The sequence below is a fragment of the Cottoperca gobio genome, chromosome 16, assembly GCF_900634415.1.
Source record: "Cottoperca gobio chromosome 16, fCotGob3.1, whole genome shotgun sequence".
NCBI classification, from domain to species: Eukaryota; Metazoa; Chordata; class Actinopteri; order Perciformes; family Bovichtidae; genus Cottoperca; species Cottoperca gobio.
In genome coordinates this window covers 12131725-12158253 of record NC_041370.1, presented here as the reverse complement: position 1 = coordinate 12158253, position 26529 = coordinate 12131725, and the positions used below count along the sequence as shown (strand labels likewise).

Here is a 26529-nt window from a genome sequence, read left to right as displayed (position 1 = left end):
GCAAACATCTCAGTATTTGAAGGTGCATCATGCTGCAGTTTCTGATTTTTATGAACACCTGGAACCTTGCACGTGTCATCCTTTTGGCCATTGTTATCAGCATCAACCCCCTCCTGGCTCAAACTGTCTCCGTACTGAATGTTTCACTCCACCACTGCAGGGGATAAGGAAACTGCACTGAGCATGCTCGCTGCAGATGCAGCCTGTAGATGGAGCAAAGTGTAGAGGAGGAGAAAGGGGAGGAGAGAGAACGGCAGAGAGGGAGTCACACAGGAGCTGCACACAGTGCTGGGATGCTGTTGCAGCTCTGAGAACAAGGCCTGCATGGGAAGATCTGTCATTGACAACACGGAGGGGAATACAAATGACTGGGATGTCAGATTGTCATCATCAAAGAGGAACAGATATGTGAGAAGGTAAAAAAGATAAACATTTCAGCATGATGGAATGAAGTGACTGTTAAAATATATATTTTTTAATTGAGTCTCTTGAGAAGTCCTGATGTATCGAGACGAGTTTTTACATTCTTTAATTATCGTACAAGACTTGAATTGTGTCTGCTTTTCTGCTGCACGGGGGAGATGTATGAGATTATTTATTGAGTTAATCTGTCATTTACAGGGACTCTTGGATGGCGTAGAGATGTACGCCTTCTACTCTCTTTTAGTCTACATCTTCTACACTGTCTTTAAAAAGGAGGAGGAAGATGAAGCTTTGGAGGCGGCGGCGTGTGGATCTTCATCCAACGTATGTCTCGTCACATCATGTCCAACCTCAGGGGTCCTCTGTCAGGAAAACATTATTTGTGGGGAACATACCGTACGTCATCTACCACCTGACAGCATAAAGAGGCTCCGTCGTAAAGGATGTAGAAATTGATAGCGTCATTGTTCTGCCATTTGTGTGCGTTTCTGTGTATGCAATGTCTAAATGTTTTTTCCTGTGTATTACCATCTGACCCTAATGTATGTTACTGTGCTCAGCAGCCAAGACCTGTTTCCATGGAAACAGGGAGCAGGAGGAGAGATGGCCACACCTCCAAAATGAGGAAAAAGGCTTGTGCTCGGCCTGGTGAATCCAGTGAGTGCTCAAATAGCTTTTATTCATAGTCCAACATAAAGGCTGTCATGTGATATAGAACAATGATGCAACAGTTATGATGTGGATAGTTTCCACTAATTGATTATTTACATGCATTCCTTCACTCTTTATTGTTTACGTGATTTGTTGTCATCCAGGCAGTAGCAGTGACACTGATGAAATGTCTCTGAGTGATGAAGGTGAGGCAGATGGCCCCGACATCCCAGCATGCACTCCTCTGGCTGCTTTTTTGTCCTTTAAGCAGGAGGCTGAGAAGAGGAGGGCCTCACAGGTTCAGCTGGAAACAACAGGAAAGGTAGCGAAACTGTGACTGAGATACTCACCTGATACGTACATGAGCAGTTCCCCAAATAGGAGTTTGAAGATTTGTATGTGTGTTTCTGTACCGCTCAGTTGATGGAGTCTCCCCTGGTGGCGGTGATGTCACACTTGCTGACTTTTCTGGAGCAGTACTCCCATTTCCAACAGCTGCAGCAGCAGGCCGACCAGTACCGGGTTCAGCTGAAGAGGCACCGCGTCCAGCACCGCGTCCAGATGAAGGCCCTGCGAGCATCATACCGCCAGCGCCTCAGGGACAAAAGCAGCATCATCAGCAGCCTGGAGGAAGCCATCAGCCAGCAACAGACCCCCAGTCCACTGAGCGAGGGTGAGGAATGGTCATGGAAGAGGAGAGAGGAAAGAAGGGAGGGTGAAATTAAGGTGCAAGATGGACGGGTTAACATTTCCAATGCCGTGGGTGTGAGGGTGATGAAAAATGGAGAGAAGTAGAGGTCAAGGGGCTGTTTTAATAATCACAAGTAGATTGGCTGGTGTGAAAAGAGAAGCAGAAAATGGCACTGCGGACTAAAGGTGGATTTAAATTGATATGAGACCTCAGATTGGAGGAGATCATGTGATGGATGGATGGAAGATGATGATTTAAAAGGAAACCCAATTTCACACGCTTGGCATAATGGGTGCATCCGCTGGGTTACATAATATAGATGCGATGTGATGTCATTTACAGTTGTGGAAGTCCAGTCATTTCCCAATACAGTATAAAAATGTGAGCAAGATTTGAGAGTGAGTCATCAATTCTTAAGATAGTATTTTACATAGTTCACTTTAGTGTCCTATAATGTATTTTTTCCATTGTTGGCTCACCCTAGATTGGATTGTTTTCAACCAGGGACACACCTTTTTATAGAAGAATACAGTCCTCAGCAGAGGAGCAGACTGATTAGATCTATGCGGGTGTTGGTGTAAGTCAAGAGGCCAGACTAACTCTTTACAGCTGTGATTGACTTCAAAGCTTTAGATGTGGGTATCTGCTGTGTTTCAGATCTGACCAGATGCTTATTTGACATCAGAGCAGGAGGGTAGCCGTACCAGCTGCACCGTCTTACATTACTTTTGTATGTACACGTGCATGAAGCTGTAGTAGACAGATCAGGCTCTTGTCCTTGTCCTGACTGATACAGCCTCAGAAAAAAATATGCCAGCATGTATGATAACCAGAAGCGGGTTATATGAATCTGTGTGTAGGTGTGTTTAATCGGAGGACCTCATGCGCACTGACTCTCATTAGCCACAGGAAAAAGATACATGATTCTGTGGTACTTGGATTAGTGACTCTGTGGCTCTCTGTCGTGAATAAAACATAGCCGAGAGTTCTGTTTTATTCCCTGCAAATGCACTTACAAGGCCTGGCGCATGCAAGGCGCCACGTGAACTTGTGTTGGACTAAAAATAGCCCAGAGTCCATGCCCCAAGTGTTACAAGGCTGTTTGGTTTGTTTATTTACTGTAATGCAATGTGCAGGCCTAAGTGGAGGAGTGATGCCACTTGAATGTGTAGCATTTCCTCCTTTACCTCCTATTACATTTTGCCTGTGTTGTGATCTCCTAATCTGTATTTGATTTGAATGGCTGGTGCTTCATTTAGTGGTCATTCATTAAGAATGTAACAAGACATTTATTGTTTCTATGTTGAACATCTGTTTTTCATCATTTAAAGCTGCTGTTTTAAAATGTACAAAGCTTCTTACAAGCACATTTCTTCTAACGCCCCTAATACACAGCTGTAGTTTCTCCGCCATGTTTGTTTTGTCTTCCCTGTCATCACCACCTCTCCCTGCCCCATTGTGACAGCAAACCTGACATAGCGTGTTGATAGAATTAGCATAAGGCCCTGCAATTAAAATCGGTGTTGACAGAAGCTAATCAGTGATTGAGGAGGAGGAAGAAAGTGATTAAAACGCTGCCGGGCATGCTCCATGGAGTTTTATCAGGTTGTTACATTGTATAAATCCTCCATCTCACTCCACGCTGCACTGGAGAAGCTGCAGCAATCCCGTATAGGTCTCTGAAGTCACCCAGGAGACTTGAGGGTGGAAACGATAATGTTAACTTCACTGCAATGCACAGTGACTACATGGTTTCTAAAAGGGCTTTAAGTGCATACTTAATGTTCATTAATATTACACACACTCAAACTTTCAAGCGCACTGCAGAAATTAGACATAAGTGAAAACATATAGATAACAAGTCAGAGGAAGTTCAAATGTAATTGGCTTGTACTAGTTATGGGTGTCCTAATATGAATATGGGTTCAAAGATGACAGAATACGATTAAGTTAAGATTAATTATTTTTGCTTTTAGGTATGTCGTCAGTATTCAGATTGTGGATGATGATGATGATGATGATGATGATGATGATGATGATGATGATGATGATGATGATGATGATGATGATGACGATGATGCAGAGGCTGATTATAGTGTTCCTTATTTATGTCCCCCAGGTGAGTCCAGCAGTGATGCAGGGACACAAGCTGGGGTGCACAGGCTGGTTGAGTCTCTGTACGGTCTGCAGGGGGAGAGGAGTAAGCTGAGAGGAGAACTCCGTCTGCTGCACTCGCAGCTGGAGCAGAAAGATACGGACAGACTCTCTCGTATGCAGACCTTTCAACAGCAGGTAGGCACCTGACTATTGGTTAAATCCCAAAAGCTATATCCATTTAGAAACAATTTACTACCCGTAAATAATTGATCAAAAACAGTGTTTATTGTTTTCAAATGTATATTTCATTACAAAATCTGACTAATTCATTAAAGTGTATAGTAGGCTTTTTTATGCCCATAAGAATTTGGAAAGACAGAATTACTTCTTGATAATGTAATCTCTTTCACATTGTGCTATAAATAATGGAATGAAATGGTGAGTTAACCAAAAATTAAAAAAATCTGTCCTCTGTTAAACTTTTAACCTCATTTTTGCACAGATCGACGAGCTCAAGAGTTGCATAGAGGAGCGCGAGGAGGAGCTGTCGAGACTGAAAACAGCCACTGTAAGCGCTGTGAACTATTGATTTAATCATAAGTCAAGTCTTTGTCACTTTCCACATCATCAGAAAAGCTGCCAAAGCTTCCCACAAGCATTGAAGGAATTGCTATGCTGTAAAAATGCCACACAACAGTCAGCACGCCTTGTATAACACCTTAATTACAAATCTACAGGGATATATATGTAAGGAATTCTGGTTTCGATGCATCTCTTGTCTGTTCATTTCCTCAGGGGGCCACAGACTCAGAGAAGCGTGTCCTGTGTCTGTCTGCAGAGAACGAGAGCCTGAAGCAGAACCTGAGCGTGACCCAAGGCCTCCTGCAGCAGCTGTCAACCATCCCCTCCCAGTCCAGCACCATGCTCATCAAGGTGAGCACCGGCACAGCTGAGAGCTCACTGACGTGCTACCAACACAGCCATTAGTAACCACAAACACAAATACTTTTAAAATGTACTTCGTTTTGTTTTATGTACTCTGCTAGGAGAATGAAAACCTCCGCAGTAGAGTGCAGCAGCTGGAGATGTCCCTGCAGCAGCGCGCTGAGCAGCTCTCGCAACTGGAGCGACAGAGCGAACAAAGCGAGTGGAGGAGAGGAGAGGAGCTGAGGAAACGAGAAGACCGAGTGAGGGAGCTGCAGCTGGAGTTGGACAGAGAGAGAGGCAAGGAGCCAGTGGTGAAGGTAAATCCTACCTGAGAGGGAGATTTGTTAACTGGAACAAGGAATAATGAATAAAACTGCAACACAATACACTTTGCCTCCTTATCTTTAGCAGATGATCCTTATCAGATGTTTTCTCTCTCAGTATGTCACCCAGACTGTGGAGGTGGAATCACCGGCCACATTGAAGCAGCTGACCAAAGCCAGGCAGAGGAATGAACTGCTGTCCGATAAGCTGTCCAATCAGAACGAGCGGTGCAAACAGCTGGAGGAACACATCAGGAAGTCCGACGAATACAGCTGTAACCTGCAGCACAAGGTAAGGAACAGAGGCCATAGAATTGAAGCTTTCCATCAGCGCACATACTGTTGGCTGCTGGCCACGAGGAGGCAATGAAAATGGCCATCAAACCCTAATTTTAAAAATGAAAGAGACATGCTGTTTTAGAGAACAGATTATCAAAGGGGAGAGAATCAAAGGAGGAAGGAGGAAGTTTCCACTTTGCTGCTGGAAATTCACAACCCAAATCAACTTCATTGACAGATGAACTCATTACAGAGCTGCACAGATTTGGACAGTCGAGCTGACAGTTTGAACAAATTGCTGTGCTGAACCTTTTTACAGATTGCAGCGTATGAGCGAGAAATCAGTAAACTGAGAGAGGAGCTGTTGAAAGAGATTGGCCACTTGGAGGAGAGGAAGGAGGAAGCTGTGAAGGCTGCAGCCACCTGCTCAGCCGAGCACTTTCAGAACCTGCAGGACCAATTCTTCGGTGAGTTGCATCAAATAATTACACCGGCCAAAAAAGAGAAGAAAGAAAATCTGCATTTAAATAGATAGTTCAACATTTTGGGAAATTTCCCTATTCACTTTCTTGCCGAGAGTTGGATGAGAAGATTGATACCTCTCTTTTTGTACAGAATAAACAAGCAAAATATGTTAAATAGAAAGATGTAGGGCCTGGTAGGGAGCTGTTGTTACCTTTGGACAAAGAGAGGCTAGCTGTTTCCCCCTGTTTCCAGACTTTATGCTAAGCTAGGCTAACCAGCTACTGGGAGATACGAGAGTAGTATCAATCTTCAGCAAGGAAACAAATAAGCTAATTTCCTAAAATGCCAAAAACAATTCCTTTTAAATATATGTATTGAGAATAAAACTCTACTCAAACATGATTCTACATGGGTTTTTATTTTTGTCAGGCTTGCAGAAGCGTCTGACCGCGCTCCCGCCGACCTTACGCTCCATGAAAACAGACTACACCAGTCTGAGGAGCCAGGTTAGAAACTTCTCAGACTTTTACGGAGCAGCTATCAGTGATGCAAAAAAACAGGTACGTACGGTGACATAACATCATGACATGACTGTAATCAGAAGAGTGATACATCTGACCGAATGATGTATTATTGCATTTTGTTCTTTGGCAGATTTCAGCAGCTCTCAGTGAGATGTCTGAAGCCAACAAAGATCTCCTGGAGAAATATAGGAAGGAGGTTGCACTGCGCAGGAAGTACCACGAGCAGCTGGTGGAGCTTAAAGGTATGCAGAGAAGACGACATGAAATCCACGGCAGCAAAAATAAAATGTGCATTATTAACTGGACCCTCTGGGTTTATTTTAGGCAACATCCGCGTGCTGTGTCGTGTGAAGCCTGTGCTGAAGGAGGACCAGCATGAGGAGGGCCAGTCTGTGGTGGTGACGACGGACCCCAACAACGAGTCCTCACTCAATGTGCTGAACAAAGGAAAGGGTCGCATCTTTGAACTGGACAGGGTCTTCCACCCTCAGGCCACACAGGAAGAGGTATTAAAATGAACAGCATATGCAGAAAGTATAATGGTAACAAGAAGTCTAACCCCTTTGTTTGGTTTCTTCAGGTCTTTCAGGAGATTGAGCCTCTTGTGACGTCCTGCATCGATGGCTACCATGTCTGCATATTTGCCTATGGACAAACTGGCTCTGGAAAAACCTACACAATGGAGGTATACTCTCTAGTTCTACAGCATTATTGGGGACAGATATTGTAGCCACTGCACATATCAGCAAAGGTATCTGTAATGTAGACCGCAGGCTAAGTATCATTTGATTTTCAGGGCAGTGTGGAGAACCCAGGCATCAACCAGCGAGCCCTGAAACATCTCTTCAGTGAGATCGAGGAAAGGAAGGACATGTGGTCTTACACGGTCACCGTCAGCTCTGTGGAGATCTACAACGAGGTGCTAAGGTACAGTGTATACTGCTCCTTTACTTTGGATATCCTTTTAGCCTGTATATATTAGACCTACAACTAGCTACTTGTTTTAAATACTGTATTTTCATTTACATCTTAACTATTTTTCTGTTTGTATATCTCCTGTTTCTGTAATTGTCGCCCTTCAATTAACTCTGGAGTATAAATAAAAGCTGAATGGATTTTGTTTCTCAGAGACCTGCTGAGTAAGGACGGAGAGAAGCTGGACATTAAGATTAACCCGGACGGTACAGGGCAGCTGCATGTGCCGGGCCTCAGGCTCATCGAAGTTAAGAGCTTTCAGCACATGAAAAAGGTGACGCTGTGTGTTTTTAAACAATCTATACTGATAATTATTACCGTTCACTATAAAAATAAATCGTTATATTTATGCAAACTATTCTTGTTTTTATCAAGATTTTAGCCACAGCCCGGAGGAACAGGATCACCTTCGGCACTCAGATGAACCAGCACAGCTTCCCGCTCCCACGCTCTGCTCTGCGTCACCGTCCAGGGCACTGACCTCGCCACTGGGTCCAAAACCACCGGTCAGTCACACATGCATTGCTCCTTCTACAGGGAAAGTGTTTAAAAGGCTCCTTATTAATATTTGCTATAAGTCTGAATCCGACTTGGCATTCCTATTTGAATCCCTCTGTTTAGTTAAAGCTGAGTGCAGTCTAGCTTCTGCACATTGTTAGGGATATTATTGTGAATGTCTGCGAGTAAGAGAGTAAAAGTAGAAGCTTCTGATCAGGATTCAGTCAGACACATGTGGGTTTAGAGATGACTGTCTTCATCGTTTCCCTCTGAATTCACTTTTCTTTCCTCAGGCAAGTTGAACCTGGTTGACCTGGCTGGCTCGGAGAGGGTATGGAAGTCTGGTGCAGAGGGAGAGAGGCTGAAAGAGGCCCAGAATATTAACCGCTCCCTGCTGTCACTGGGGGACGTAATTCAGGCTCTGAGAGCTCGGCAGACTCATATCCCTTTCAGGAACTCTCGCCTTACGTACTTATTACAAGACTCCCTGGGCAAAGGCAGCAAGACTGCTATGGTGGTGCAGGTGAGATTTACAAATGTATAGTTTTAACATTTAAATTCTTCATTCTTCATTGTGATGAGCCTTGTTTTTGTTTTACCTGTGTCTCCTTAAGGTGTCTGCTCTGGAGAGTAATGTGGGAGAGACATTATGCTCGCTGAAGTTTGCCCAGAGGGTGTGTAAGGTGGAACTGGGTCCTGCTGCCAGGAAGATTGAATCTGGTGGAGGACAGTGCGACTGACAGCCTTCAATCAGCCACTTCCTGTTCCCAAGGAATCACCAGGAAACCATGAATGCGGCAGTCTGATTATCACCCACTTTACCAACCAATCATAACGTACAATATCAACAGCAATCCTGCTCAAGGGCTAAATCTGAGGAGGTCTGTGCGGCACCCGGATGCCAACCTTTGATTGAGGTTAGGTATTGAGGACTCCTCGTTGCCATTTTCTGCTTCTGACAAGTGGTAACCCTTTATCATTCGCTAATCTGCATGCCGGAGTATATACTCTTCCACTCCGAGTGCCAAAACGACCTCTGACTCCCCACACGGTTTAAGATACGATTGCTTCCTTGAACTACAATATCTGTTTCTTTTTATTAAATACCAAAATCCAGGATTTATCTGATCAGCTGATCCTCACAGTATTTAAAGCAGCATCATGTTCAACAAGCTTCCAGAGCCACAATATCAACACTTTCTTTTTTTTGCAGTATTCATCATCTTGCTATAAATGTCTGTAGTTTGTGAGCTTCATCTCCGATGTTGTATATTTTTGAAGATTGTAGTGTGTAGGAGAATCTGTTTGGTAGTCTGAGTATGGGCTATTAATCATTTCAATGACACTTACATCACATTAGTGTAGTTTGTGTGAACTTCAGAAGAGCAGTGACTACATGCTTTGTTTCTCTTTAGAGTTTTGATCATTTGCCTTTTGAGAACAGAGGAACGCTGTTGAAGGGAGCCGGTGGCCTTGTATCCAGTGGTAATGAACAGTGCGATACCCTCCTGAGTTTGGGCCTACATAAGACGGAAGATGCACTTTAATGTGAGAAGAGGGACATTTGAGTTCAGAACAGGTATTTAGGTGCTTGCAATAGATATCACTCGTGAATGTCATACCAAAAACTGCTTATCGTTATCTGTTCATCATTGTTCTATTTATCACCCATTGGATCAAAACTAACTTGATTCAATAGTAGCAAGACATTAATGTTGCAGTAGCCGTCATGAGTGCATAGGGCTCACTTGATGTGGACCAGAGTGTGAATATTCAGATAATATTCTGAATAAATATGATGCATTTAAAAAGTGTCTTTTCTCTTATTAGATGTCCAGCAACAAAACAATAAATAATAAGGCATGACACGTAACCGCAACCGCTTGAACATCTGCAGATTTGAGGCAAAAACATTGGCAGGACGTCTTTGTGGGAAATATTTTTTTATCTATTACTTTTATAAAGATGTTTATATGATTTTGCATCAATGCGATTAAGAGTTTTCCATACTGTATTATATATATATATATTGATATCATGATATATAATTACATATGCCGTGATACAGGAATTAATCCATATTGAAAATAATCAGGCAATTGAAAAATTCACATTTTACTTGAAAATATAAAACAATTACAGAAAAATATTCATGTTACATTTCCAATGCACATCAATAAACCACATACACAGAATGTACTACTACATATTAATATGTAATAATGTAATGATACATGGCAGGAATATGAAGACCTGACAGAAACATTACACCCTGCAGTCTTTGAGCACAACACAGATGTGACATTACTGTCCCAGTAGACCGAGGCCATTCTTCTGTAGTCTCTTTTTTTTTTATCTGTCACATCTCGGATTCAGTCTGAGTCTCCCTCCTCCAATCCAACGGCTCCCACCGCTTCAGCCAACTCCTCCTCACTGCCTCTGAGACGATCCCCTGGGCACACAAACGATCAATAGTTATGTGTAGATCCTACATATGGGCCATAACTCTGGTTAAGGCACCATTGCCATCCTGTAATCCTGTCTCAACAACAGGCAGGACACTCTGCTGGCAGGCTGCAGAATTACTCAACAGAGCAAAATGAATACTTATTACAATAATGGTAAATACAGCCCACTGCCATGTTTTTATTTACATCTAAATGTAGCTGTAATGCCGTCTAAGTTTGCACAGAAAAGAGTGACAGTTTATTTGTACATGCCCTTATAAACTAACATTAACACAAAACATAGCTACCTGTACTCTCACACATTAAAAACAGGGGAAACCGTTACATTTAAACCCGTTTTGTGTTCTCCATGAAAGCTCATGCCTATTATTAGAATGTGGATCACACATCAGTGGAGGAATCGCACCATTGATGTGAGCAGATGCATCAAGCCTCTGTGGAGTCTGGAGACCACAAAGCAATTAGCCTAATAATTCACGCCTCGCTCAGACCTGGTCGTCACTGTGGTGCAAAAACATGAAGAAGCAAATACTAACGGATGAGCTCAGCAATGGCTCTCTGTGTTCTCCTTTCCAACTTCTCCAGTTTCTTTGCCACGTCCCGCTTTAGATCCCTAGATTTTAGAATCACAATATAAAGACAATGTCAGTAACATGTAATCACGTTGGAAAATCATTTTCAGAAAGCTCTTACCAGTCTGGTTTTCTTGGGGCGAGGTTGGCCAAATCCTGAAGAAAGAAAACAACTGAATATGGCAACTACAACAGCTATGCTTTCTCAACTAAATAACACTTGTAAATAAAGGGGTACTCACCACTTCTTCAATGACGGGCTCTGGATTAGCTGCCTCTAACTGGTCTTTTACTTTATCCTCCACTGCAAACAAAGAGTCATAAATGATATGTGATAACAGCAGCATGAGTCTAGTCCAGTAGCTGACCATGTGCCAGGACCTTCCTGGAGACCATGTGATATTAACAGTACTCAAAAGCAATTCAACTTCAAAATCATCCGAGTTCATGTTTTTCTTTCAAAGCTTGTTCATAATTGAAGAGCTCTTACCTGATGCAGGTTTAGCTTTGGGCACCTGCCTCTCCTTCAGCTCTAAATCCTCTGGTGTGTAATTCCTCAGCTTCAGTTCTCTGGGGTCAGAAATGCAAATCTACTTTTAGAGGTGCGACTGAATACAGGTGATGCTAAACAATAAATGATAAATCAACATTACGCATCCACACTCTTGTGACCGTCCAGGAGATGGCAGTGTAGGCGAATATATTCCAGCAGAGATTAAGGAGCATAAAAGACCATCTGCAAACCCTACACAGCTGCACATCTAATGTCTAGAGGAGGTTGGGTATAATGTCCCTCTTTATTCCTATGAACACGTCAGATTAACATGTTCCACCTGCTCCTGGGCACAGACTTGAGAGCAGCTGAGGAATGCTGTCCTTGATGTTGAATTACGCAGTCTTTCATCACATCTCTCTACACAGAGGAATTCTTGGCGAGTTTCGCTGACATCTCTGCAGATTACAGAGAAAAACCAGCGGCAGAGGTAAACTGTTGTCTGACCAAGCACGGACCAAGAGAGTTTATCAGCTGCTCTGAGCTTAACATGGATTTGTGATGAGACTCGAGAGAGTACACTCTTGATGCATTCATGACACCCCTGGTGCCAGCAGACAGACCGATGCCTTGTATGGGTATGGGCAGGAATGCTAGTCATGTTCTGCCTTTGGCTGACTGAGGGCTACTCCTATTCACACTCTCTCACTCACACACACACACACACACACACACACACACACACACACACACACACACACACACACACACACACACACACACACACACACACACACACACACACACACACACACACATCTCTCTCTCTCTCTGCCTCCTGAGTCTCTCCTGAAGAGGAATACGTCTATGTCTATATATCTCATAATGTTTTCATTTCTCATGCAACTTATATTACAGTCACAATAAAACAAATGATAAAATGTGATATAAAAAGAAATAAACAAACACTATACAAGTTTAATACAATTAATTAAATAAACAGAAGGACACGACAATGGTTCTTCTTAAGGCCTAAAAAATACATTTAAAGATTTCAATACTTTTGTCAACCTAAACTCACAAACTGTTACAAAGTCCACATGCACTGACCGCAAGTGTCTTAGTTTGGAGAAGCCTAAAGGCATCTTTCCAGGATGAACTACGGGCCATCAGCCTTCAATAGAGCATTATGTGATGACATGTGCCATGGTAATAACACATTGAAAGAAAGTTCTTTCTTCAGAAAGCATAAATAATCTTAGCAATGATTCACTATTGCTTTACAGACATGTCACAGGTGTAAGTAACGACACTCGTGATGGCTGACTTTCTTTAACTGCTTTGAGTTCAGGTCCCGTGTATCATGCACGCTGGCTCACTGTAACTCTCCCTGGGACTCTTTAATAGAACAGAGACATCATTAGCGTAATTAGTAACACCTTGGCTTTTCCTACAATGACGAGTCAACATTTTTGCTGTGAAAAAGGCCTAAAGAGTTGGGCTGCATTATGCAACATACTGTGGAAGTGGAAGTTTTGGTGTAGAGGTGGCACGAAAAACGATTTCTTGTTATTTTTAATCTTTTGTACATTATTGAGAATATGGCCTAAAGATGGTGCTGGGTGAACGAGCAATTAAGAAAATGGAATTGGGAATGGACAGTCCTCTGTGGAGCAAGTTGTGGTGCAAACTCCATGGCAACGTGTTCATTCGATTTTGACATTTAAATTTGATTTTGACCACAAGGTCAAGGGCTCACTGTAACATTAAGACACATCGTACCACTGTGACTATTACAGAAAATGTGATGGATAGTGAGGCATATTGTTTTTAGTATCTCTTGTGATGGAAAATGTAGTGGTTATCTGTCAAATTCATGTTTGACCTGATGCCGGTAAATGTCAGGATATTTTGGGAAGATAGAGACTGACATTTTTCACCGGAGCAAGAATAACTCCAGACAACAAGCAGCCTACTTATTTACACATGAGCCACAGAGATTGTTAAAGCTAATATGTGATTAGTTATATTGATATTTTAGAGCCTTTTGAACTTCCTTGAAATCGTATTTGCCTTTTCCAAAACATTACAAATCTAATTCCCTACGTCTATCTGAAACAAAACAAAAACAGCAGCCCTACCAACAACTAACCAGATCAAACTGGACAAGCCGCTTGGTGCAGTTGGTGCCTTCTGTGGAATAAGGCTGGAGAAACGTATGATAACACACAAGGAGATCTACCATTTTCTTGTGGATCATTCTTTTGAGTAGCACTAACTTTAGGGCAAACATGTTGATTGTTGTGTTCTTTCATGCCCGGGTTTGGCAATTTGATCTCCCATGAAACTTTAATACCAAGTACAAGATACATTACATCCACACCCTGCTACAAACGTGTCTTGATTTAGCAAAACAAAATAAACTTGCTGAAATACATTCAACACTGAACTTGTCTCTTCACTGACAAATGTCTAAATGAAGCATTTCAACTCTGCAGCTCGTTTCCTCCTCATGAGAGAGATCTGTCCTGTTGGACGGGAGGAAATACAGCGACACTCCCTCAGTGCAGTCATCAAATATAAACAATGGAAAAACAGTCCTGTAGGACAGGAAAGATTGCTGCTCCTTTCTACCGACTGACACAAAGTAAGCTGCAGGATATTTGAGCAGCTAATAGCACGAGGCTAGCATGAGGCCACGTCTCCGTGCAGGTCATGAGATGCAGTGTTTGCACGTGCACTGTGATACAAGAAGAAGGCGTTCAGATAAAAGGGTAGATAAATGCTCTGATAGTGTACTTCTATATCACTTTCAGTTCTGTTTTATGCAGCTCAAAAACACCTCAGCAGCAGTGAGCAATAGTTCAATCATTGCATGCTTTTGTGAAAAATCTGATTAATATAAAAACAAATAACAGCAATTGTTGTGTGTGATGTGATCAACCAACCTGTGCCTTTCTTCAATAGTCTCGTCGAGTGAAGCTTTTTTGTTCTCTGGCTCCCCATCTTCCTGCTCTGGCCCCTGTAAAAATACCGTCATGCCATTATTGAAAAAAACCGTAACAAACCACACATGGGAAAACATATGATGAAATACGCTTACAGAAAAAGAAATAATAACCCCCAGTGCAAAGTGATAAAGTACAAAGAACCACTCCCATCTTGCATTTTCCTCAAGAGGCTTCCTGTCCAGCTTTCAGAACAATTGAGGGGACTGACTTATTCTTGAAGTTTAGTACAAAAGGAAAACAAGCGCCGGCTTCAGGAATGTCAACAGCTGTTATCAAACATTGCTAGTCAAGGCCGTATGCCTCTGCTCAACACCAGCTTAGTGAAACACATTGTAGTATAACTGTCAAAACAATGGCTTGCACATTCAACAGGGTTTCCTGTTGCAAGACGAATTCATATCCAAAACTGAAAGCTTATTATAGCGGAGGAGAATAACTGTAATATGTAAATGGTTACACAAAGGCAACAGCGCTACTGAGGAGCAACTGATGGTGCAACAAGCGGCTCTGTCCCGTATAACACATTGGTTAAGATCAAATGTGTGAATTGATATGACATTTTGATAACTGATAAGATCAAATTCTCAAACACTTGAACTCAAACCTCAAATGTCTTCAGTTCAATATGTATTGTTAGCCTACATCAATAATTCAGTTAGTGATTTTAATAATAGAAAATGGCTGTAACGGAATACAATTGTAAAATAAGTTGCAAAAAGTCTGTTGTATTGGTGGATCAGTGGAAAGTCCCTGATATATTCCGACTCTGGTTATTTTTATAATTCCCCAATGTCCCCATCTGAAAAATATCTCTCCCATTATATACTAAACAGACCCTTTTTCTTATAAACTTATAAATGGGTGGTGATAGTCTAGTGGTCAGCCTTCCAAACAGATCACTGGAAGGCTGAAAGTTCAACACCAGGGCTGCCACCATTGTGCCCCTGAGCAAGGCCCTTAAAGTTGCTCCAGGGGGCCTGTCCCTGTAGTTAGTTCACTGCAACTCACTCTGGATAAGAGCATCCGCTAAATGACCTGTAATAATGTAATGTAATAAATCTAATTATTCCTATCATTTTAAGGCAGCAGAGATCCTTCCACAAAGCGGGGGTCAGAGCTCTCTTCCCCTCAGCCACCTTCCTACCTCTGCTGGTTAGCAAGATATTGGGGCCCTTCTGTATCTGTTAAATACGTTGCAGAACAAACAGTTGCAAACAAACACAAGGAAATACAGCAGCTGCATCAGCTCTGGTTTTACAAGCCTGTCCAGAAGCATAACATTTGGCATGTGGATATATAAAATACTACCAGGTGTCTGGTTGAGTGACATGTTTCAACATGTGACTTCTGTTTGGTTAAAGTATGTCACACAGGATCTAACGTTAAAAACTAATTGAACAGACACGTTGCAGCTGACCACTTTAGGTGTAGCTGATCATATTCTGCCAGAAGTATTTTTTAATTGTCGTGGCAGTTAAAACATCGTTACAGTTATCATTCATTCATATGAAGCGAAGATATTAACATTGATACACGAGTAACGAGCTCAAATCACTTTGTTATTGTCTTTGAGAAAAAAGTCCAAACAAGTTAGCTTCAGAAATGAGCTGCACAGGCAAACCAATAAGATTACAAACGCACTGTAACAATTAAATATTGAACTTAACTAGATCTGAATTTAATATATAATCCTACATCCTCTCACAGCACAAAACAAACCCACGAACCAAAGTTCTGATTGATTTTCCAACTACATTAAAATGCTAACGTTAGCTACAAGCTAAGTCGGCTCACTTTACCTCACTAACTAAATGATGCGTTTTCAAGACGCTAAGATGCATTTATCAGAAACCAGACAAGACACTTACAGTGTGAAGTTGTTTATCTCTTATTGCTTTTAGCCTCTCTTTTCTCTTCAGGGCCTGCTCCTGTAGTGAACCAACATTTCGCTCCATGTTTATCGCTACACGCCGCTCAATGATCTCTGACATCCATTAACGGTCCTGACTGAGGATGTCAAAACGACCGTCGAGCACATCGATTGCAGTGGCCTGTTGCCTGCTGATCATGGAATATTATTACGTTTTATTTACACATTTCTTCAAAATAATTAATTAGATTGCTTACATTTTAAGCATTCATATTTAAAAATCAAAAATCCTAATTAGGATAATGACATTTTCTAAATTTGAAACAGACTATTTTATGTTGGGGTCTTTGTTGGATGTGCATGGAGTACTACTTGGATTGGTTTAACTTTCAGTAGCTTATAAGCTATTTTGAAAAGTATTTAAACATAATTATGGACTATTAGCAGATCTATACATTGAGGGGAATACATAGACTGGCACACTGTCCCGCCTGTTGATGGTCACACTGTCATGTCCTGGTTAGGAATGTAGGCCATCGCCATGGTAATACAGCTGCCCCGAGCTTCACTGTGTCCATCCTCCTAATGGCCAAATGTGTGACAAAAGGTGCTAACAAGGTTAAAGAACATAACACTAATAAATCAATAAATTACCCATTTATAATACATGTTAGTGGTCCATCACGAGACAAATTAACTGCTGTTATAAATAATGCATATAGTCTACCATCGCAGATAGAAAAAAGTTGTTTGTACTATTAATTATGCACTCTGTACAACAGACACACTACCTGTCTTGAGAAGAAGTGCATTTTCTCTGCTTTAGTACAATACGAAGCAACTGAAAATGTACAGGGTGTGTCACATAATAAAGTATATGCTAAACAAATTTAAAACATATGATAAACTCGTAAAATATGATGCTTTGTTAGACTTGGAGAGATATCCCCCCAACTGCATTCAATGGTTGGTCCCATGAACCTTACTCCTCTTGCAAGAAGTTTCGTTCTTTGTAATAGAATAAATAAATAAAATACAACTGTATATACTCAGAATATATGTTTTATTATGTCATAATACGTTTTTTTAGAGAATTGGGAAGTGACTCAGATTTTCAGATTGATAAATGGTTTCCAGACCATGTAGGTTTACAGCATACGGAGTTGGGCCAAACACCACCATCCAAATACTTTATATAAATTAATATAAAAATATAAAACAAATAATAATAATAATGGGAGGGATGAAATGGCCATTCTTTATAATGAGCACTTTTAATGTTGACACTTACACTGTACACTTCTACTAATTCCACACTTTTACTGGAGCAATAGTTAATATATTATATATATTATATAATAGTTAATATAATAGAAAATATTCCTATAATTTAATTTCAGTATCAACCTATGATACCAATGTAGGTCTCTCAGTGTTTACAGGATTATTGATTAACAGTCTTCACCAGTAATATGATACAAAATGATTCACAATAATTATTTATTACAGCCTACTAATGCACCAGTAACCATCATGAGTAGCTAGTTGTTAGAGTCTGAAGTTAAGTTGTGTATGTGTTTGTGTGTCTATGTCTTTATGTTATCAGTACTGAATGTTGCTTGCTGTGCAGTCACAGCTCGATCCTCAGCCTACAGAAATTGCACAACTAAAGCATTTTATTCACAAAACTATGATACCTTGCACATAAGCAGCTTATTCTGTCCCAAATACTGCAGCATTGTATGACAGGTTTCTTTATTTGTATATTTTCTTTCTTTTTTTAATGATTACTTAATAGAAAGTTTTGTTAATGTATGTAGCTAGACTTCAACTTACCTTTGTCAGGTAGTTCAGAGGAGTCCTAGAGGAGGCTCTGTGTGTTTATATGTGTGTGTGTCTTTAAGAATATCAGCCTACCTGTGAGCATGATCTACAGTCAACTCTTCACTGTATGTCTTGTTAATAGAGCCAGACACTAGTTGATGATAATGTGCTCATCGCAAGGGCTGTACACCTCTGCTGACTGAATACACATGGGCAGCGTATTCATTTCTTGGTCTTGAGCGGGTGGCATCTGTCGCTTCCGTGGGAACTCATCTCCAATAGGAATCATACAGCAACAAGCTCGCTGTAAATGCGGACATGGGTGTTCCTCCACACATGAATTTCTACGCATTTTTGTTCCTGCTGGTATAATTTCGACATCGATCGCTCCGTGGCCACGCTCACACCGTCATGTTTGGCTTTTTCATGCCACTCTGATAACTTTGCGCGTCGAGACACAAGCACTTTTGCATGGATTATTGTGCCTGAATAATGGTTCCCAGGAGCGTGCCGCGTCCTCCTGCCTTTCGGAAACAACTTCAAACAGCCCTGGCTTTGACCATGCTTACCAGTTTCATGGTTTATTAAAATAAAATAAAAGGTAATATGAGCAACCTCAAATGCGGCGGCATGGCATCGAAGGAAAGGCTGCATGAGCTGTGGATGTTATATTACACAAAGGTGAGTGAAGTGCGGAAGACCTGACGGTGACACCTGTTGCAGCAGGTCCCCTGCCTGAAGTTTATATATGAAAACATGACCATTGTGTGTGTGTGTGTGTGTGTGTGTGTGTGTGTGCGCGCGCGTGTGGAGGGGGAGGGTGATCTCCTGCAGCCCTGTTGTGTATCATGTCTCTTTCGTTAGTTGTAAACGGTTAGGCTACATGAGGAAGTTGCTTATGTTTTGCCTGTTTGTACAGCAGCTGTTTATTTACCAAGTGGTGGAGGCTGCTCTGTGCATACTAGAACATGTCATATCATATGACTGTGTCACTGAGTCATTTAAGTTATCGAAATCAGTAAGTAAAAATATTATTTTAAGCAGATTTGCCCACTTAACGAAGTTTGTACCTGTACCTGCGACGCAGGTGTCACGGAGGCTACTTCCTGTTCCTGTTCCTTCCTGTGTCTCTTCCTCAGTTAAGCATGTCGCATTTAAAACATAATGGGATTATGTTTATTTAATTGGACAGGACAAGAACATATTCTCACTTATCATAAGTGAACATGTGTTTTTGACTTGGTGCAAGCAGCACAATGTCTATTAGGCTACTCTATAGGCCTAATTAATTTGGCATTATCCTAAATCAAGTGTCAAATTATTTTGTGGTGTGTTTTGGTCCTAAATGTGGCCCCCTGCGGTTGCGAATGCAGCACTTTGCTTTGGTTGTTTATTAAGGCGCAACATCTCTGTAATAAGGATCAAAACAAATTAATAGTAAAAGGATATTGTACATGCTTTTGTGTCATTGTCTCCTCTTGTAGGACAAAGACAGTTTGGCTGTGAATAACTTAAGAATTATTATTTAATGTGTTTGCAATCTGCTTCCATGCCTGAGGACAGAGAAACAAGATGAGACTTCTTTCCAAATTTGCATGCACTATATGTTCACTGTGGGGCATACAGACTGCTCTCTTATTATCACAGTGGGTCTAAAGGGCAGGTTTATTTACAAGGATAAAGTCTAGTCACGGACAAGGACATTTAAATTACATATCTCTATTAAATGTTTAATTTAGGGACTATGCTTAGTTCCAATCTAGGGAACCAGACTATTTCTTTAAACAGGGAAACATCAATGCTGGAAGAACTGCATAAATACTCTAAATGCGTGGTTGACACACCTCTTGCAGCATTTACTATCAAAGTGGTCATTGTGGTCACTCTGGGCACATCCCAAAGGGAAGTGTGTTTCTAATCCGCCGTGTTACTTCTCCTCTGGGTTGCTGATGCACTTGTGACTGCAGACGACTTTGAACTTCCCTGCTTATGTCAGGCTTTAATAAATATAACAAGTTGTAGGCACTGTCACACATAATCCATTGCTAGAGCGTGTGTGTGTGTGTGTGTGTGTGTGTGTGTGTATGTGTGTGTATGTGTGTGTATGTGTGTGTATGTGTGTGTATATGTGTGCGTGTGCGTGTGTGTGCGTATGTGTGTGTGTGTGTGTGCCCCCTTGAATCAGACTGACGAATCCGACTGTGACAGCTGTCTAGCATCTGTAAGTGTGAGACGACTTCCCTATTAAGCTGCCTGTTGGCTCTCAGATACTTAACATCAGTTGCCCTCTAGGATAAAGGAGCAAAGTTAATAATAGTCTCTCTTTCTTTTTCTTTTTCACACATTTCCCACCAAAAAATGTCACATTGATTCCAAGATTTTAATTGAGCCCAGCATTAACCTCCACCACCTTCTGTGACTCAGAGGAACACAATAGGCTGCAGAACCACTTAGAGAACAATCACCTGCCTCTCCTATACAATTCAATATGATGCTTTTGTTGTATGCCTGTAAGTCAAGTTGTCACAGACAATATGTCTTTTTTTAACTGGACACAACCCATCTCCAACTCACAGGACTTGTTTTATGATTCGTCACACATCACGTTTTGACTATTGCAAATGAGCCAAACTGGACCAGAGACCCGCGCTCTGTTTAATAGGATTCGTGTTAGTGTTGACAACAAGCCTTTACTTATAGTGACAATATCCTGTCACTCTGTTTGAGTCACAACAAAAACACCCAGGCAGCTGTAAATATATCAGTCTTGTGTCTCTGATGGTGTCTGTTTTTCCTCGGATGTATTCATATATTTGTTTCAGACATTTTTCAAGGTTTTTTCCGCATTCATCATCTTCTGGATGCAAGAGACATCTGCACAGCGTCAGTGCATATTGATATATTTACAGCAGCCATATAATAAAGCTACGATGAATCCTAACTATTGATTCCAACATGTTTGAGTACATGCAGTATCTCAGCCATCGTTCTGTATTTGCAAGAAGAAGAAAAAAAGCAGAACGAGCTCAGGCTTGTCGGTGATAAAGGAGCTCTGCTTCCTTCAATTGTGCAAGAAATCACACACCCCTTCCAAGATTTTTAGATTGGCTGAGGTTCAGGACTGAAAAACTATTGTGATATAGAAGCATCTTCTACTAATATTGGCCCCAAATGAGACATTTTCTGTACAAATGATCAAACAGACGGACAGTTAATGATATAGTCGAGACAGCAGTGTGTATTTATCACATCATATATATCTATAAACAACTGTATTGACAACGCAAACATACAATGTTTACTCACTAAATGCTTCTTGGTTATCAGGCTTGGGCAGTTTTAAGTTTGGTGAGAGCATGTTAAGCGATGCTCAGTGCACATCATGACTCATACAATGAGCAGAACATGCCTGTCTCTTTCATCTGCTGGAGATAAACAAAACACCTTACTGGCAATTTCAGAGCTCTGTATGTCATATCTGAGAATACTTTGCAGACCATCATAAAATGCTCATAGCTCACAGGTACTGACACACACAGAAGAGTGTGATCTAATCGCTGAAGGACTAACTTGACTTGTCAGATCGTGTCAGAGAGTGTATTTGTTTTGGATAGTAATACTGTTATAATGTGCATAATTTAATCAGTTTTGTTTCATTACATGTTAGTTGTATTGCTGCAACTAGTGCTTGTTTTTTTGACTGCTTACTTTGAGGATGAATTTAGATCAAAACTGTGACCGATTTAATGAGCCAAAAGTTATGTCTTCATGTTTTTTGTACCAAAACTGCTAAAATACCTAATTGTATTTGATTTACAGTTATGAAAAACCCTCATATTATAGAAGCAGGAACTAGAAAATATTTGCAAATTTTAACTGAATAAATGATAGATTGTTAAAATAGTTTAAACAACCAATGAATTCAGCTGTTGATGGTTGTGTGACCTGCAGTTCAATGAAGGCTAAGTTCTTAAATAAGCTTATGAAATAAGGTTAATAAGGTTTCCTGTTTTTGAAAAAGCATCACTAGTCACCATGCAACATTCTGGTAGAGCTAAAACAATTGGTTGATTGATTGATTTACAGAAAATAAATCACCACCATTTTGATAATTGAATAACTTTTCAGCAAAAGGTTAAAACAACCCCTTGTTCGAGGATTGATCTTCATCTTGCTCTTTTTGTGAAAATAAATTGAGAATTTGGTGTTCTTGGACTGCTAATCAGACAAAACAAGCTGCTTAATCTAAAGACATCAGCTTGGAGTGTAAATGCTAAGCAGGATATGTGACTCAGTGATGCAGTGAGAAAGCCTTTATGTATACTGAGCTCATGTGGTCAACACCGTGTCTACAGCCTAGAGATAACTGACCCAAGACACACTGAGGTAAACTACAGACCCTCTGAATGTCATAATACCGGGTGAAAGTGATAAACGAAGAAGCATCTTTCCCAACAGTGTGGCTACAGTAAGATATATGGCTGGCAGAGGAATAGTTTCCACAGTTCCTGGCTTTTGTCATCAGGCTGTCAGTCACCTTACATTTGTCTCAGTTACCGATAATGTTATGATTCACGTCAATATGAGAGATGCATCAACGACTGCCACCCCTGCAGCTCACTATGAACGTCCTTTGAGCCCTGTTATTGCATTCCCTCGTGTGCCTCAATCTCCCCTGTTTACCAACAGAGGGGCCAACCAGGAAAATCAAAGTGCTCTTTGCTTTCACTTGTGCAGGAAGCTGGAGCGAACAGAATGCCAAGCAGCAGAGAGCGGCACAGCTGCTTGGCCATGTGCAGAGAAAACGGAGATAAATGACACAGTTTATAGAGGTTGGTACCTCATGTTTGGTTTGTGACATCTGTTCTAACAACGGCTTTATAGAACAAATCCTTGAGTTTGTTGCTCTGGGTAATGTTGAGGGGATGAAGTATATTTCTGCTGAGGCGTTGATCAATAGTAATTTTATAAGGGATTATTTTTAGGTCAAGCGTGCAGACACAAAGCAGGGCTCTACCAGGTGTATTTGCTGCAGAATATTTAATGTGTTTCCTCTAGTTTTACTTCTCATTAGCAAACCAGATTCATTTCCTAAAAAGAATTTGAACTATATGCTTAAAATGTTGCCGTTGAAGTTACACCCTGCAGTTCCAGTGTTTCTAAACAACATGCCACAGCATCTGTGCTCGACAGGACAGGACAGTATACTGCCTTTCCTGTAATACTAGAAGCAAACCTTACTTGGTACATTTAGTTATAGTCAGTGTAGAAATTGTGTCGTCATCTCATACAGAGTTTTAAACTTTATTAACCCTTATTGTTGTGTGTGTCCTTCGGAGTTCCAGTAGACAGTGTTATAATTGATGTATCCTCTGCAGGGTGTCATCATCAACACCACTGGAATATAAATAAATAAAAACTGCTAGTACATCCTGAGTGTTTGTTCTGGAGGATTTAGTCATTCAGCTACTAAATCTATTACTGGAAAGTCAAACAAAGCTAAAGGAGTGTTGGAAATATGGCTCCACATCCTTGCCTCACCTTTCAAATACCTGATTGTCCAGATGTTGGAGGCACACTACAATAGGTTGTTCGTTTAGGTTTCCTGTTTTCACATAGTACAGGCAGATATTTTATACAGCGTGTGTGTGATCTATGTCATTTTATTATAATTTTTTCAATAACTTGCTATTTAGATGTTGCATATAAAGCTTACAATGACGTGGTAAAGGCATATAAACTTATACGCTTTCTCCAACTGGAAATACAGCATTCTTTATATTATGAAAAAAAGTCATCTGTTCTTTGTATGTTGCACTTTCATTGGTTTGGCTTATTTGTAGCTAATGTACTTGCAAGGTTCTTGCTGTTCGGAGTTGTATCCTCATGATTGTTTGCACGTAAGTCGCTTTGGACAGAAGCGTCAGCTAAATGAACTGTAATGTAATGACATTCATTGCTTCAAATCGTCACATTTTAGTCTCTCTGTGCACTTACACACATACTCAAACTGTTTCAGTGTTTCCCCTACTACATTTCTTTTGTTCTGTTCAATTTAGAAAGCATACACGCAGTCCCGGTGCTTCGTTTGTTGCTGTAGGAATCTATTTTATAGAGGCCTCCCTCATATCTGCTCACATCTATAGCAGTAGAAGCAAAGGAGGAAGGGGTTTGACGAGGAGACAGCGTATATGGAGGAAATAAGCTACGGTTAAAGTGACATGTCATTTCCTGGTTGCTCGGTTGATGTTTGGAAGCCCAGAAAGGAGCGAGTCAGACGCTGGTGCTGGTTTAGGAGTCGTGTGCAGCTTCAGAGCTGCTGGCTAAGGACGACACTGAAGGCTCACCTGAGACTGGGTTCGCAAGAACCTGTCACCCTAATCAGCCGCATACAATGAGAGATGGACTGGCTCATAAGTCAATACCAGTTGGTAATGTACAATTAACATTAATGCAACATTAGAAACAAATGTGGTTGCGTTCTGTTTTCAGAGTTCACTGCATCAGATTTGAATTTCTCTAGAGGAACTGTGGCAATTAGCTGCACATTAAACATGGTGTGAGCGACAGTCACAGCCTGTACGTTGGTGCTCTGTTCTGCAGAAGCTTTGGAAGTAACCAACTGCAGCACATTGTACATTCTAACCGTATTTGCTTGTTGGCTAAGGGGAAGTACTTGATTTATTGTTATATCATGTGCTGTTTGCTGTACTGTATGTTATTTGTGTACGGTGAGTCAGTCATCAGTCTGAAGCAACTCATGTCTTCCCATGTCTCCTGATCTACTGAAGCTGCCTCAAATGTCAGCAACAGCGGCTAAGTGCATGCTCGGCTAATCAAAATGTTCAGGTTGTTCCATCAAACGGTACATAACGGAACATTTCTGGATGTACTGTGTTTTTGTATTTTGATTTGGAAACACTGGGTTCCCACGAGTATAAACTACCTGTCTGAATAGGCAGGACTTATAAAGATTCAGTTTGCTTTATATATAAATGAATGAAAAGATCAAAATAATTCACTTAAAAGTTGTTTTTTCTGGTGACACGTGTGACATTTGTGTTCTTTTATCTATGTGAGATTGAGAAACTGATGTGAGGAGAGAAGAGTGGCAGGATATGTTGCAGTGTAGACGCTGATCAAAGCTGTGATAACCACTGTTTGTGTGTAAACATCCTCGCATTGAAACCATCTTAAATAATTAGAATATAGGACTCAGTAACGCAAGAATGTCTCATGTATGACAGTGACATGCGTACAGTGAGAAGTTGATATTGTATGTTGACCGCCGTGTACTGAATGTTTGAAATGTATGATTGCAATTGATTCAAAAGAAAGGAACATTTTGTTTCTTTTAACGTCCCTGTTTTGAAAAAGAAAAGAATTGGCTCATGTGTCTTTGCAACATCCTGTTACAGAAACAGGTCATAAAGTCAGTGCCATGTTTTCAGCCAATGTGTCACAGTTAAATGCTCAACTCATTTAGAGTAGCGTGACGGCCATTTTCTTGCCTCATGTGTTCTTTCCTCCCTTTCTGCAGAAAGACGTGGGTTCTCTGCAGCAGTGGCTGGAGGCCTTCGTGGCATCCTTTGAGAGGCTCATTGATGTGCAGTCACTGGAGCCGCGGAGGTGAGTAGTAACAGTTATTTACAAACTATATAGCCAGGGGCTCCCACTGGTTTATATTCCCCAAAGCCGGATGACCTCGAACTTCTGTAGAGATACCATTTTGACATGTTTATGTTTTGTGTAAACGCAGCCCCTATTACAACGCCATTTGCCTCTTTGCTACCGCTTCCCATCCCATCCCCCCCCCCTCTCCCATCTTCCAGGCTGGAGGAGTGCAGCTCGGAGTTGCCCTTGCTCCCCAGGGAAGTTCTGGTGTTCCTCGGCAAACAGCTATGGCAGAGTGCAGTGCACCTCTCCGACGCCGCTGAGCCCAACGGCACCATCCCTCACCCCCTGCTCCTCATCAAGTTCTTCATCATTGTCTGCAGGTAAGGGGGCCCAGCCTGCCGTGTGCACGCTTCGTCATCATGATCGTAAACATGCTAGATAAGGGAACTGCTAATAAAAGGAGTTGTGTGAAATCAATAATGGATGTTGATAATAAAGAGCCTCCAGTCGCAGATTATTTATCATGAAGTTGTTACATTACTTGTAGTAATAGACATATGGTTGTTGGACATAGTTTGTAGGAATAAAATAATATTTAGATATGTACCAGAGACTAAACTAACAGTTGTTTTATAAACATTTATTTCTTATCTTAAATGTTTTAAAGTAATGTACAAAATTAGGTCATTTTGTCTTGTACCTTATTTATGTCCTTTATTAAATGTCAACCCTTTATCAATAACAAAAGAGGCAATGGTGGTAAAGGGAACCGGGTGAATTACAGTTTTTCAACTTTTCCAGAAATTGCAATGCAGGTTGTG

The 26529-nt window shown here is 41.1% G+C and overlaps 3 protein-coding genes across 3 annotated transcripts in view; 2 read left to right on the top strand and 1 right to left on the bottom strand.

The window, feature by feature from the left end:
• The first annotated feature begins 50 nt into the window (after positions 1 to 50).
• LOC115020711 (kinesin-like protein KIFC3) lies at positions 51 to 9103 on the top strand. Its single transcript, XM_029450634.1, is given in 21 exon segments — positions 51 to 416; positions 622 to 747; positions 984 to 1080; positions 1239 to 1396; positions 1495 to 1747; positions 3885 to 4057; positions 4365 to 4430; positions 4658 to 4795; positions 4909 to 5106; positions 5231 to 5404; positions 5711 to 5858; positions 6286 to 6416; positions 6511 to 6622; positions 6705 to 6886; positions 6961 to 7065; positions 7177 to 7307; positions 7509 to 7629; positions 7731 to 7790; positions 7792 to 7861; positions 8147 to 8376; positions 8468 to 9103. Coding segments are annotated over 20 exon segments (2778 nt in total). The 5' UTR covers positions 51 to 416; positions 622 to 642; the 3' UTR covers positions 8594 to 9103.
• Positions 9104 to 9952: 849 nt separating this feature from the next.
• ccdc12 (coiled-coil domain containing 12) lies at positions 9953 to 16451 on the bottom strand. Its single transcript, XM_029450635.1, has 7 exons — positions 16266 to 16451; positions 14335 to 14408; positions 11384 to 11463; positions 11136 to 11197; positions 11015 to 11049; positions 10858 to 10934; positions 9953 to 10305 (listed from the first exon to the last, which is right to left on the bottom strand). Exons 1-7 carry the CDS (start codon positions 16386 to 16388, stop codon positions 10226 to 10228), a joined length of 531 nt encoding a protein of 176 aa, XP_029306495.1. The 5' UTR covers positions 16389 to 16451; the 3' UTR covers positions 9953 to 10225.
• Positions 16452 to 18219: 1768 nt separating this feature from the next.
• Positions 18220 to 26529, top strand: part of nbeal2 (neurobeachin-like 2) — a 35503-nt gene continuing 27193 nt past the window's right edge. The window contains 3 exon segments of the mRNA XM_029450633.1: positions 18220 to 18772; positions 25632 to 25720; positions 25924 to 26088. Coding sequence (XP_029306493.1) covers positions 18698 to 18772; positions 25632 to 25720; positions 25924 to 26088 — 329 coding nt within the window. The 5' untranslated portion in view covers positions 18220 to 18697.

What these genes read in the sequence shown, in the direction of transcription:
- ccdc12 (XM_029450635.1), bottom strand. Translation starts at nt 16,388, where the DNA reads ATGTCAGAGATCATTGAGCGGCGTGTAGCGATAAACATGGAGCGAAAT. An exon ending in GAGATAAACAACTTCACACT is followed by an intron (nt 14,409 to 16,265) that starts GTAAGTGTCTTG and finishes GTATTTTTACAG; the next exon opens with GGGCCAGAGCAGGAAGATGG. An exon ending in AGCCATTGCTGAGCTCATCC is followed by an intron (nt 10,306 to 10,857) that starts GTTAGTATTTGC and finishes TTGTGTGCCCAG; the next exon opens with GGGATCGTCTCAGAGGCAGT.